The sequence below is a fragment of the Rousettus aegyptiacus genome, unplaced genomic scaffold (genome assembly GCF_014176215.1).
Source record: "Rousettus aegyptiacus isolate mRouAeg1 unplaced genomic scaffold, mRouAeg1.p scaffold_m13_p_6, whole genome shotgun sequence".
Taxonomy (NCBI): Eukaryota; Metazoa; Chordata; class Mammalia; order Chiroptera; family Pteropodidae; genus Rousettus; species Rousettus aegyptiacus.
In genome coordinates, this window is record NW_023416309.1 from 53763773 (window position 1) to 53775765 (window position 11993).

General features: G+C 40.5%; 1 protein-coding gene across 3 annotated transcripts in view; it reads left to right on the top strand.

Moving 5' to 3' along the window:
- Nucleotides 1-11993, top strand: part of WDR11 (WD repeat domain 11) — a 52089-nt gene that overhangs the window by 30804 nt on the left and 9292 nt on the right. For all 3 annotated transcript variants that reach the window (XM_016149109.2, XM_016149110.2, XM_016149111.2), the window contains exons 15-19: nucleotides 1122-1246; nucleotides 1615-1762; nucleotides 5490-5596; nucleotides 5990-6104; nucleotides 6469-6640. In XM_016149109.2, coding sequence (XP_016004595.2) covers nucleotides 1122-1246; nucleotides 1615-1762; nucleotides 5490-5596; nucleotides 5990-6104; nucleotides 6469-6640 — 667 coding nt within the window. The remainder of the gene's footprint in view (nucleotides 1-1121; nucleotides 1247-1614; nucleotides 1763-5489; nucleotides 5597-5989; nucleotides 6105-6468; nucleotides 6641-11993) is intronic.

Sequence of the window (11993 nt, forward strand, 5' to 3'; positions counted from 1 at the left end):
CTTAGGGGATTAGTATTGTGGGAACTCTGCATATAAACAATAAGTCAGGAACCCAATGGAAAGGTGGACAAAGCATGTGAGCAATTAATGAATACCAGAGAAACCTAAAAGGCCCACCAGTATATGAAGAAATATTCAAACTTATCAGTTTTTAGAGATGTGTAGTATAAAATGACCATGATACATCTTTTAAACTAACAAGAATTGGAAGACCAGATAGCATCAGATGTGGGCGTAATGTGGGCCACAGGAATTCTTCTGTGCTGCTGATAGGAATATAGACCAACGAAGCCATTCTAACAGCACTTAGGCAAACACTCACATCCTCTGTGCTCCAGCTGTTCAGCTTCCAGTCATGAAGGAACTCCTGTGAGGATGTTGACTGCAGTGCTGTTTGTCATGAGAGTTTGGAGGCGATCTGGGTGTCCTTTGCTGAGAAAACAGACTGAAAATTGGTGGATGCGCCCGTGGAGAATTCTAGAGCATGCAGAAACAACAGAGATGGAATTTAGATGCTCTGTGCTGAGTGAAAAGAGGTAGAAATAGAATGAGATCAGTAGCGCAGTATTATTTATGTAAGTTACAAACACATGCATGTAAAATAACTACATGTTAATTTATATATATGAGAGGATATAGTAAATGAGTGGGAATATAAAAGAAAAAGTAAATGAAATGAGAGGTTTGAGGTGGACCGTGGATGACAATGGGCTGTGATTGGAGGAGCATGATCATCTCACCCTGTGCACCTAGCAGGAGGGGGAGAGGGAGGAGATAGAAGATACCATAATTGAATTGATTATTTCTGTTTTGTAAAAAAAGAAAGCATCGAAAGGTTAGACTTTTTAGAAGTTCGCCATTAAACTCTTTCACCTTAAGGCCTAATTAAAGATTAGAGGTAGCAGGAGGTAGGGGTAGGTTATTAAATTCTTCTGCCTTAAGCTCTAATTAAAATGCATTCATTCAGCCTCTCTATAAATAAAACCTAAGAACAAATTGTGCATTCGTGTGTGGCCATAGTAAGTGATGCTGGGCAGTGGTGAGTGTAACCAGCTGTTCTGGAAGGATTCTTGACAGAAGAAAACTAAGCACTTCAAGGTGTGTCTGTCTTTGCTTCACAGGAGTGGTCACCATCTCACAACTTGAAGAGCCTGAGAAAGAAGCAGCTGGCCACCCGAGAGGCCATGGCCCGCCAGACCGTGGTCTCAGATACTGAGCTGAGCATCGCCGAGTCATCTGTGATCAGGTGCCATGCGCGGTTTCCTGCCACTGGCTTGTGGGAACTCGACAAGTGTTAACCCAAAGGCAGCCCTAGAAGCGATTGCAGTCTGCTTTTGAACATACGTTGTTTGGTGTTTTAGTGCATACCTAGAGTCCTGAAGAGTGAATTTGACTGTCGCATTGCTTAGTGCAGCCAGTAACTCACACAGTGACATCCATGATCATTCTCAGTGCCCTACCATTCCGTAAACTTCCACTTCTGAAATTCAAATGAACGTAGCCTGAACATACCAAGAAATCACATTGTCATTTATGGACACCAAAGAAAATACGTGGAGAATTCTAAATTTGTGTATTGTCCCCCTCCCCCACCTTTTTATCTCTATCCCAAAGCTTGTTGCAGGAAGCAGAAAGCAAATCTGAACTCAGTCAGAACATATCTGCCCGGGAGCATTTTGTGTTTACCGACAATGACGGCCAAGTTTATCATCTCACTGTGGAAGGAAACTCGGTGAAGGACAGCGCTCGGATTCCACCAGACGTGAGTTCAACCCTCGGTTAAGTCTTTATTAAGAGTTCTTGTTAAAGATTTTTTTGGTTGCATATCCAGTGAAGCCATAGGTAAGTTAGAAAGCTATTTCAGAAAGATTAAATGTAAATAAACTTTGCTATTTAAAGCAAATGTTATCATTGATTAAACGTGTCCCATGCTGCTAGAGAATAGCATTGTAACTACTTTGATTAAATACTTATGGTGTGATGCTCATTTTTATCCCCATAATAATCCATGAGGAATTATTTCCATTTTATCTATGACGAAAGAGAATAATTCACTTTCCAAGGTTCCCCAGCATAGTGACAGGGCAGTTTTAAACTCAGGTTTGTCTCCCTGGCCCCAGTATCTCCCCACTTTCCATTTCAGGCATTATTTGACTTAGACTCTGGTGTTTTGGGGTAGTTGTAATCATGTCGTGAGTGTAATAGTATCATTAGTATTTACTAAGTTACGCATATCCTCCTTATGGCCTTTAGAACACCTGGAGGTTTTAGCGTTAATTTGTGTCAGTGTGTGTCTCGCACTTTTTTTTAATGGATAGATTAAGAAAATGTTTTTGTTAACTAACGTTGCTCTATTTCTTAAAATATATTTTATCTAAAATTTTCATCTAAAAATAGAACATTTTAGTCAGCTGTCACTCCCGTTTATTTTACAGGTGGCTCAGGGTCTCAGGAGGTTGCAGTCAGGATGCTGGTGGCAGTGGACGGGTCCACTTCCAAGATGGCTTATTTAATGGCCATTGCACAGTAATGCTGGCCATTGATGAGAGGCCTCAGTTCTGCATGTGGACCTCTCCACGGGGCTGTCTGAGTGGCCTCACGACATAGCTCTGGCTTCCTGCAGAGTGACGTCACGCTTTGTCATTTCTGCAGTATACTAGTGGCTCACAGGTCCGCTGTCTTCATGGTGGGAGGTGACTACCAAGGGACATGAATACCAAAAGGCAGAATCACTGGAGGCCTCTTAGAGGCCGACTGCCACTTCTTCCTTATCAACAACTACGGAAGATTCGAGGGCATTCAGACAACCTTCACTTCTAAAATAGAAGCTAACCTGCAAAAGTGCTCTTCAAACTCTAATTTCATTTTTGCTATTATATAGAACAAGTCATATCTCAGATGTCTATTTTAACTATATCTAGTGTTGCCAAAAATTTTTACTAGTTTGAAAGGATGAAAATAATGATGCAAATTGGAAAGACTGATATTCAGCAATTAAATAAATAGAAAAAGTAACCTAACTTTAAGTGCGTAGAAAGAAAAGTCGTCAGAAGTGCAGACAGACGTACGAGTCACAGCGTAACGTGGCTGTCCGGTGGAGAAACCGCTTTGCTCTCCTAGCGCTGTATCAAGCCCCTGCTTCAGAACCCAGAGAAGGCCCCATCTGAGCTCTTCGAGTGCCACGCAGCTGCTCAGCGACTTTTCTAATCTCTTCACATTTGAGAGTAGAATGTAGAAACAATCCAGTAATTTTTGAGATGCCAGTTTCCCCCACTCCCACTCTCCCCAAAATAGTTTAAAATTTTTGGGCATGCATTTTCCATTTTATAGGTGCTTCTTGCACAATGACAAATGAGCCCTACATTTTTTAAAATTCTAACGCTTTTTGTGAGGGTCTGAAGTCAGGATGAGCAAGTCTCTACTCTGCCTGCCACAGCTAGAAGCAGCTTCCTCAAAGAATGACCAGCCTATCGAGTAATAAGGATCTGGGGTCCAGTGAAATTAGTGTACATTTTAGAGCAGAATATTTTTAGGGAAAGAGAATTGAGCTTCTGTTGTATAATACAAGAGGAATGGCTTTGCTTTTGTTTTATTTTCTATAATTAAAATGGTCTAGGGATTATAATGTAGAATTTAGGCAAAGGTTTTGTTTGCTTATTTTAATCCATTATTTATGTTATCTCCTCTCAAATGTAAATTATGAAACATTTGTTTTGAGTTGAAACTTTCCCTCTGGATTTGGCCCCATAACTATAAAGTATATAAAAATGATAAAAGAGGAAGGGTTGGCATATTTCAATTTATGGTCGTGTGGAGAGTCTATAGTTGACTGCTTTAATTCAGAAAGCTGGAACAGTGGCCAAAAAAGAATCTCTCTGCTTTGCTTCTGATCTTTTGAACATCATAGCTTACATCTAGGCAACATGTTATTACCAACTACTAATACACAATTGAGTTTTCATCTTACATCGATTCTCTTGGGATTATCTGGAGCCACAAAACAAGGTTGTGGCGCATCTTGATATCTCCATGTGGCTTGTATCCCATCATAACCTTTGGGTAGAAAGATCTAGAATGTTTAATTGTACAGTTGTATTAATACATCCCTTGTCATTCTCAGCTGCTAACACTGATTTCTGGGCTAATTTAAACTTCAATATTCTAATTTTTAGAAGTTAGAAAGTATGGTTATAAAATGTGAAAGTTTTCAAGACTAAAAAGTAAATTTAAAGGCAAATTCTTAATTAAACATTGTGGTAATATGGTCAAGAGAATAGAAATAAGATCTTGGTGTGTGCTTTGTATTGTAATTCTATTTATTTAACATTCTAACCTTTTTATTTTATTGACTGCATTAGAATACTCACTTTTAATGTAGTTTTTCTTTTGTTTCTTGACTGCCACTAGGATTCATGTCGTATTTGGTTTGTGTGCTAGTCCGATAGTCAATTTGGCAATACCTGGAGCTTTCCTCCCCTTTACCATGGGTGCCTTGCCAACTAAATGTGAATTTTTATTTTGTTCTATAACTGCAGAAACAAGATTTCTTTTAATAAGTAGAGAAGTAATTGAGCAGTAATGTCATTTAGTAGCTAACGGTGTAATGACTGTTTACTGTGTGGCAGGCATTGTTTAAGGCCTGTACCTGTTTACATTTATTAACGCTAATGGGAACTCCTCAAGTTTCATGAGCTTGCCCTGCTTCATGGATGATAGAAATCCAAGACGCAGAGAGATTAAGTGAGCGTGCCCTGAATCACACAGCAAATGAAGCGATCAAGCGTGGATTCAAGTCCAGGCAGCAGACTCCAGAGCGCAGAGCCCCGGACTGCCACAGCCGCAGTCTCCGGCTCCCCCAGCTCAGTCATTACGATAGTGCAGTCCTTACACTGTGTTTCTGCGTGGAACTTCTTTGTGAAGCTTTCTGTGGATTCAGACTGTGCAGGTGCCTTTAATGTACAGTATCGCTTCACCTGAATTATTCCAGAAGGTCCCAGTGAAACTCTAGATCCTCTTTTTCAGTAGAAAAACTGGTACACAATTGCTATGAAATGGCTCCGAGTCTCCCCTGGAGTAGACTTATTTATCCCGTCACAGGGAGAGATAAGTTGGAGACAAGAGCTCTCTGGAAAGGGTTTCTTTTCCTTCTCTCTCTCTCTTTTTTTTTTTTTTGTCTTTTAATTTTCTTTTCTTTAAGGTATTTCTTTCTCAAAAGACAGCCCTTCTCTATAAATCTAGTCCCGATAACTAATGTCTGTCTAATTAAATCTGTGTTTTCATAGTTGAAATCGATGTGCCAGAGAGCTCTTAGTATCCACAGTCCTGTCAGCGTTTGGTGGCATTTGTAAATAAAGCGCAGCCATTTATAACTCAGCTTTATTAAAACATCTTTATTATTTTCATCACCATTACTAAGTAAAAAACATTGCTCTGATATGACAGCTTGTAAATAGCAAAATTTATGTGTATTTGTTGCTGTTCTTTTCTAGGGAAGTATGGGTGGCATTACCTGCATCGCTTGGAAAGGTGATATGTTAGTTCTTGGAGATATGGATGGAAATTTACATTTTTGGGATTTGAAAGGCAGAGTATCCAGGTACGAGCTAGGAATGCAGTCTTGTTATTTGCTTAAAAAACACAAATGTAACCTTGATATAGTTCCACTGGAGGCTTGCAACTTGCTAAGCAGGATCACTAACCGTGGCCTATCGTTTGGACGCTAGGGTCTCTTGTCACTGAACTTGAGAAGAAGGGCCTTAAGCCAAGCTCTGAATCATTCACATCTGCAAGTGGCCCCACAGAGGGGTTGGGACGTTATTCTAGCTGTCGTTAAAGGACAGATGCAGCCCTTGTCCCGGAAAGTGAGGTGGTTCTCCTGTCTCCAGACCTTATCAAAAACGGAAGTAGAAAGAAATGTTGGACATAGTTTCTGCTGATGAGAAAACAACCTCTGTTTCATATTGGCGTGTTGGTTTTTGTTGGTCCACAGAGGAATACCTACACACCGAAGCTGGGTGAGGAAGATTCGTTTTGCCCCTGGTAAAGGAAACCAGAAATTAATAGCCATGTACAATGATGGAGCCGAAGTGTGGGATACTAAGGAGGTAGGCTCAGCCCCCGAGTGTGCACCGCAGGCGATGCTGCTGCTCTTCCTTCAGATTTGGAAATGAATGCTGTAGTGGGTTTGCCAAACTTGAAACAGTTTTCTTCTGAAAATTATTATTTTACAGTGTTTCTGTTCCAAAGGTGGCAGCTCAACAGATTTGTTGTTGTTGTTGTTTCAATGTCGTCACTGTTGGGACCCTTAAGATGTGGCCCGCCTGTGGGAGATAGCTCACCCAAGACTGTTCAGTTTTAAACCTCCACTGGGCCGTTGCCATGGGCACCGTCTTTCTTTGATTATGTAATTCAGAATGATCAACATCTTCCTTTTCTTTCTGAAAGTGACAACCAAATTCACTCTTGAAGGTTCAGATGGTGAGCAGTTTAAGAAGCGGAAGAAATGTGACCTTTCGGATATTGGACGTGGACTGGAGTACATCCGACAAAGTGATCTTGGCATCAGACGATGGGTGTATCAGAATTCTCGAGATGTCCATGAAGTCTTCGTGTTTCAGAATGGATGAGCAAGAGTTGACTGGTATGGAACTCCAATGAAAGGAGGCTTTGCAGCCTGTCTTTGCTTTGCACAGAGTGCTCGCTCTCTTCTGGGGGCAGAGCTGCTTCTGTTCATGTCAGTCTTGTTTTCTAAGAATCTGAGTTTTAAGAAAATATGTTAACAGGCTTGAGTGTTTTTACCATGGAGATGCTGGACTTTGTAATGGTAGGTGTCAATCACTCTCCAGTTCTGGTTTGTAAGTTCCCTTTTTTGGCCCTTTTCTGAGTGCTTTTTCAAAAGGTCCAGGATTTTACATCCATAAAAATGGCTCATTCGGAATTTAGGAGGACTTATCGGAGGACATGAATCTAGTGATATGGTGCTGCTGGCTTTTTAATGATGAGCCTTGCATCTTTTGCAAACATATATCATTGATAAGTTACTTTAGAAAGTGTTCTGAGTCTTACGAATTTTGATGCCTGTCTTATGACTTGTTAAGTGGCCAGTCAAAACAAAATTATATGATTGCCAATACCTTTTCTTTCATTGTATAGTTTTTTAAAGTTTTTTTTTTTTTTACCAGAATGAAAACATTTTAGCACAAATAACCTCTTATGTGACTTTAAGAAAAGAATGAGAAGATTGACTACATCCATCAGTCGCTTTGAAAGGCAGCTTTTATCTGATTTAATGCACTGTCAATTCTTGCAAGATACTTTCAGATAGAGACATATTCTGACCCCAAGTGGAACAAAGCAGGAAACCTCCTAGATTAAATATTCTCCAAACGTACCTTTAGTGTACACTTTAGGCTGTCTGGTCTGTAAAAAAAAATTCACAAGAGACTCGTTTAGTCATTTACTGAGTTTCGGCACAGAACTGTCAGGTCTGGGAGTTGTCAGTACCTTGGTAAAATCAATCTTTGGCACATTCAGACGGTAAGGATTTGAAAACCTCCTTACTGTTAGGCTCATGCTTGAAGCATCACCAAGTTGCTGCTGATAGTGGCCAGGCCGCAGCAACTTATGTTAGGTGGGTTTCGCATTTGTCTCTGCCCTACCCCTGCCCCTGCATTTGGGTACCACCACTTCTTACTGTGCACCTGTCACTGCCAGACGGTGAGCACTGCAGCCCTGTATCTGTCCTTAAGACACTGCCAGCTCTGCCGAAATAGCAGGACCTCCTCCCAGGGAAGAGCTTTGACAGTCATCGTAAACCTAAAAGTACTAAGGAAACCAAGGGAGCTTCCAGGATGATTTTTCTTTTCATTTCGTTACTAGTGCTAGGTGAAGAAGTGTGCAAATATGAATGTTTGAGAAGCTTTTCTTTGACCTTTAATTTAAAATTTGAATCCAAAAATCTCCTTTAACTGATGACAGAGTTAGAGCCTATCATTTACCTGTGCTAGCTCCACGCTTGGACATCTGACCCGCAACCGGATTTTAGATCGCATGTTCCTTTTAGCGTTTTTGTGATATTAAAAAAATATATATTTCTATTTAACCTCTGGTGGTTCAGCATTAGCTAGAAACAGAAACATTTTTAAATAGTAGTGGAGAAAGGTCAATAAAATTGTGCCTACATTCCACAAATTGAACTTTAAACTCAGAACAACACTCGATACATGTTAAGAATAAAAACTGATGATAGTGTAAAGATGGAGTTAGGAAAAAGATGTCTGTGTTTACCACCAGATATCTGGCTGATTTGGTTTTGGAAAAATATGAAAATATAATATATTTCTATTCTGGGGAATTAGAAATGTATTTTTGACTTATGTGGTATAAAAGTAAAGTCAATTTAGGTCATATGCATTAATATATCTTATTTAATATATTTTCTTCAGTTCTCCTTGATAAGTAGAGAATATCATAAAGTATTGATTCATAAAACAGCACAAAAAATCTTAATATTCTTTTAGCAGCATCCGAAAGAAATCCAAGAGTATGAGCTTCTTAGTAACATTCTAGTATGATGCAGTTTCCACACTTGAACTAGTATCGTCGTGGTGTCAGACTCTTTGGTCTAACTTCCTCCCCAAGTGTTTGAGCAACTGCTGAACACAATTTTCCCAAGTGAGCTCATGTAGAAAGAAGGTTTTTAAAATCAGGCTTGTGTACGAACCTTTCCTCTTCTCTGCCTCAGGTTTCCACGGTCATTTCTAGTAGTTTCTGTTTGGGGCATTTGGAAATGCATCATGACTTACTCGTGAGTATGGAGAGGTCCAGGGATACTAAAATAACATGCCATGAATGGAGCAGTCTGGACGAAGAAGTGTTCTGCCCAGAATGGCAGTAGTGTCCTTTGTCTACCCTCTCATTGAGTCCGGGGAACAAAGTCCCCAAAGCTGGGTCCGCTCACTGCCAGCGTGCCTGCTTACCTCGGTGTTTGTCACCTCCAAGTGGAGGAGTAATTTTTCTTCCACTTTTCTTACTGGCTCTTTAGTTCCCGATTCTCGCACTGCTGTCATATAGGCACCCAAAAGCCTGCACGTGTGTCTGGCTCTCACCTCAGATAGCTACGAGGCAGGATGATCAGTGATGCCCGCTGCCTTTTCACTCTTACCTGTGTAATTCCCAGAAGTGAGTGAGCTCTGGCAGGTGAGCTTCTCCAGCTGTGAGATGATCGCCTATTTTTCATGGCTGATCTTTGCCCTTGAGAAGAAAGATTTAAATGCATTTGAGGGTGAGAGATAATAGAGTTCACTTTTAGTTTGTGTGTGTTCATGGGTATGCTATCAACAATAGTTTATCTGAGAGAAATAACACATATTTGCTTTTTAAAATAAGACTTCTTTCGGTTTTCTCAGATTTTGTAAATGCCTGAGCTCTCTCGTGCCTTTTCGCTTATCCGTCGATTAAGGAACTTTCACGTAGTTTCCACGTTGCCTGGGAACTTTCCTTAAACCACTCGAGTTTATGTTATTGTGTTCTGTAACATTTACTATTTCCAGACATTTTGGGACTTAATCCCAGCAGCTACTCCTGTCTGATAGTGAAAGGGGCTGACTTGAAAATTTGAGAATCATAAGATTGCCGTCTATTAGGGGTGAATAGAAAGAGTGAACATTCAGTAAACTACCCGCCTTCCTCCGTTTCAGTGGTTCTGCAGATAGGTAGGTAAGCCTCGTTCCTACCAGGTGCATTCCTTCCTTTATAACCTGGGTGTGAAAGAAAAATAAATTTGACTAAGTGGGAAAAAAAATTTCTGTAGCAAAAGAAACTATAAGCAAAACAAAATACAAATGTTAACTTGGTGAAAGTATATGCAGGTCATTAGCAGATTGTCCACAGGGAGAAATAAAAGATATTCAGATAGCCCTTCACCATGTGGAAAGATATACAACTTCATTCATAATAAGAAAAATGCAAATTAAAACTACTAAGGAATCATCTCTCACCTATCAGATTAACAAAGATTCAGAAGCTTGGAAATCTCAGTGCCAGGCCATGAGGAAGCGCACGGTCACACCGTGCTGGTGGGGCAGGCCCGTGGGAGATGCCCTTTCCTGACTAAAAAGAACCATGGCGATAGAAAAAAAATCTAACTGTGGGAGTTGAGCACACAGTGTAAATGTAAATATATGCCGTACTGTCGAAGTATACAGCTGGAACTTACTGGATTTTGTTAACCAGTGTCACCATAAAAAAATAAATAAATTTAAAAAATAAAAAAATAATAAAAATAAAAAGAATCAGGGCTTCTCGGACAGACACTTTATTCCAGGATAGAAGCAGAGAAGACGCAATATGAGTCTGGACATCGTGTGGTTCCAGAAATTAAGGAAGGAGTTGAAAAACCAATGGGAACCTGTTGTAAGGATACAGAAACCAGCTTTGAGGGGCTTCAGTCAAATCCAGGGGACTCTGAACATTGCAAAGATAATTGTAGTATTGAAGTCAGTGTTGAATAAAAAAAGTCCATCATTTCATAGTAATGCTCAAAGGGAAGGGGAGTGGGCAAGAAGGGACGGCTTGTGCTTATAGAAGAAAGCCAGTTGATAAACGCAGGCAGAACGGTAGAATCATAAAGTCACCAGCTTGTAACTCCTAATGTGATATTGATTCAAGCAAGGATCATAAAGCGGCTGTCAGATCACTGGGTAAGTGGACGTTTGGGGACAGGAAGTTCCGCCTCACAGTCTCTCCCCCGCATGCTACCTGCCAAAGGGGGAATGATGCCCTGGCGAATTCCTTAGTACGTAGACGGGCGCGTGCAGTGTCACCAGAAGGGAACCAGCCCACGTGCTTCCCATGCGGACGCAGCGGGCTGTACTCAGCCTCCCGTGTGTGGTGCTCTCGCCCAGAATAGTTAGCCTGAGTCCGATGCCCAGAAACACACGAATCAGAAAGTAGGCCGTTTTCTGAGACAGCTGACGCTTCAAAACGAAAACGTCGTGTAAGAGCAGAAGCGAAGTGCGAGGTCTGTCTCAGGTAACGGGAGGGTGGAGGTGTGACGGCCAGTGCGGGCCAGAGCCTCGACCTTCGAGTTTTGAAAAGAACACTGCCATCAGGATATCTGGGGCCAACAGAGGACTTTTGGAAATGGGCAGATTTTTCAGTGATGTTATTGAATCAGCTCTTGGTTGCGAAAAATAGAGCAGTAGTAGAAATATTCTTGACCACTTTCCAACTTAGAATTGAAAAGTCCATATGAAATATTTATCTATGATCTAATTCGTACTTAATTACATAGAATGAAGTTCTCCAAAGCAGTGCTGTCCAATAAAAATATAATTTGAGCCACACATATACGTTTAAATTTTCTAGTACCCACATCAAAAAGATAAAAAGAAACAGATGAGATTGATTTTAACAAAAATTTCGTTCAAGCCAGTATACCCAAAATTTTGTCATTTCAACATATAATCAGTATTAAAAATTACTAATGAGATATTTTACATTTTTTAGTACTTAGTCTCCAAAATCCAGTGTGTATTTTACATTTAGAGCATATCTTAATTCAGAGGACAAATTTTCATCAGAAATACTTGATTTGATTTTATGTAATGTACTGAGAAAATTGTCTTGTATCCAAGTTTTTCTAAATATTCTTAAAAGTTATCCAATGACTGAATCAAATATTAGTTTTTAAATTTAACTTAAATAAAATTAAGCATTCATTTCCTTCATTTTATTAGCCATAGTTACAGTGCTCCGTAGCCATGGAGGGCTAGCGACTCGTGCCATGCAGCAGAATGTGAAGTCTGGTCACCTACGCAGGCAACGCCGCCATTTGTGGGTTCATGTCATTTTGTGTAGTTGCGTCTCTCCAGGGGCTCCGTGGAGGAAGGCTCTGCAGGAGGCGGGAGGACAACGAGGCTGAGTTCGTAAAAGCCGGCAGATCCCAGGGAACTGAGTGTAAGGTCTACAGTCTGACAAGTGGGGCGTTTAGG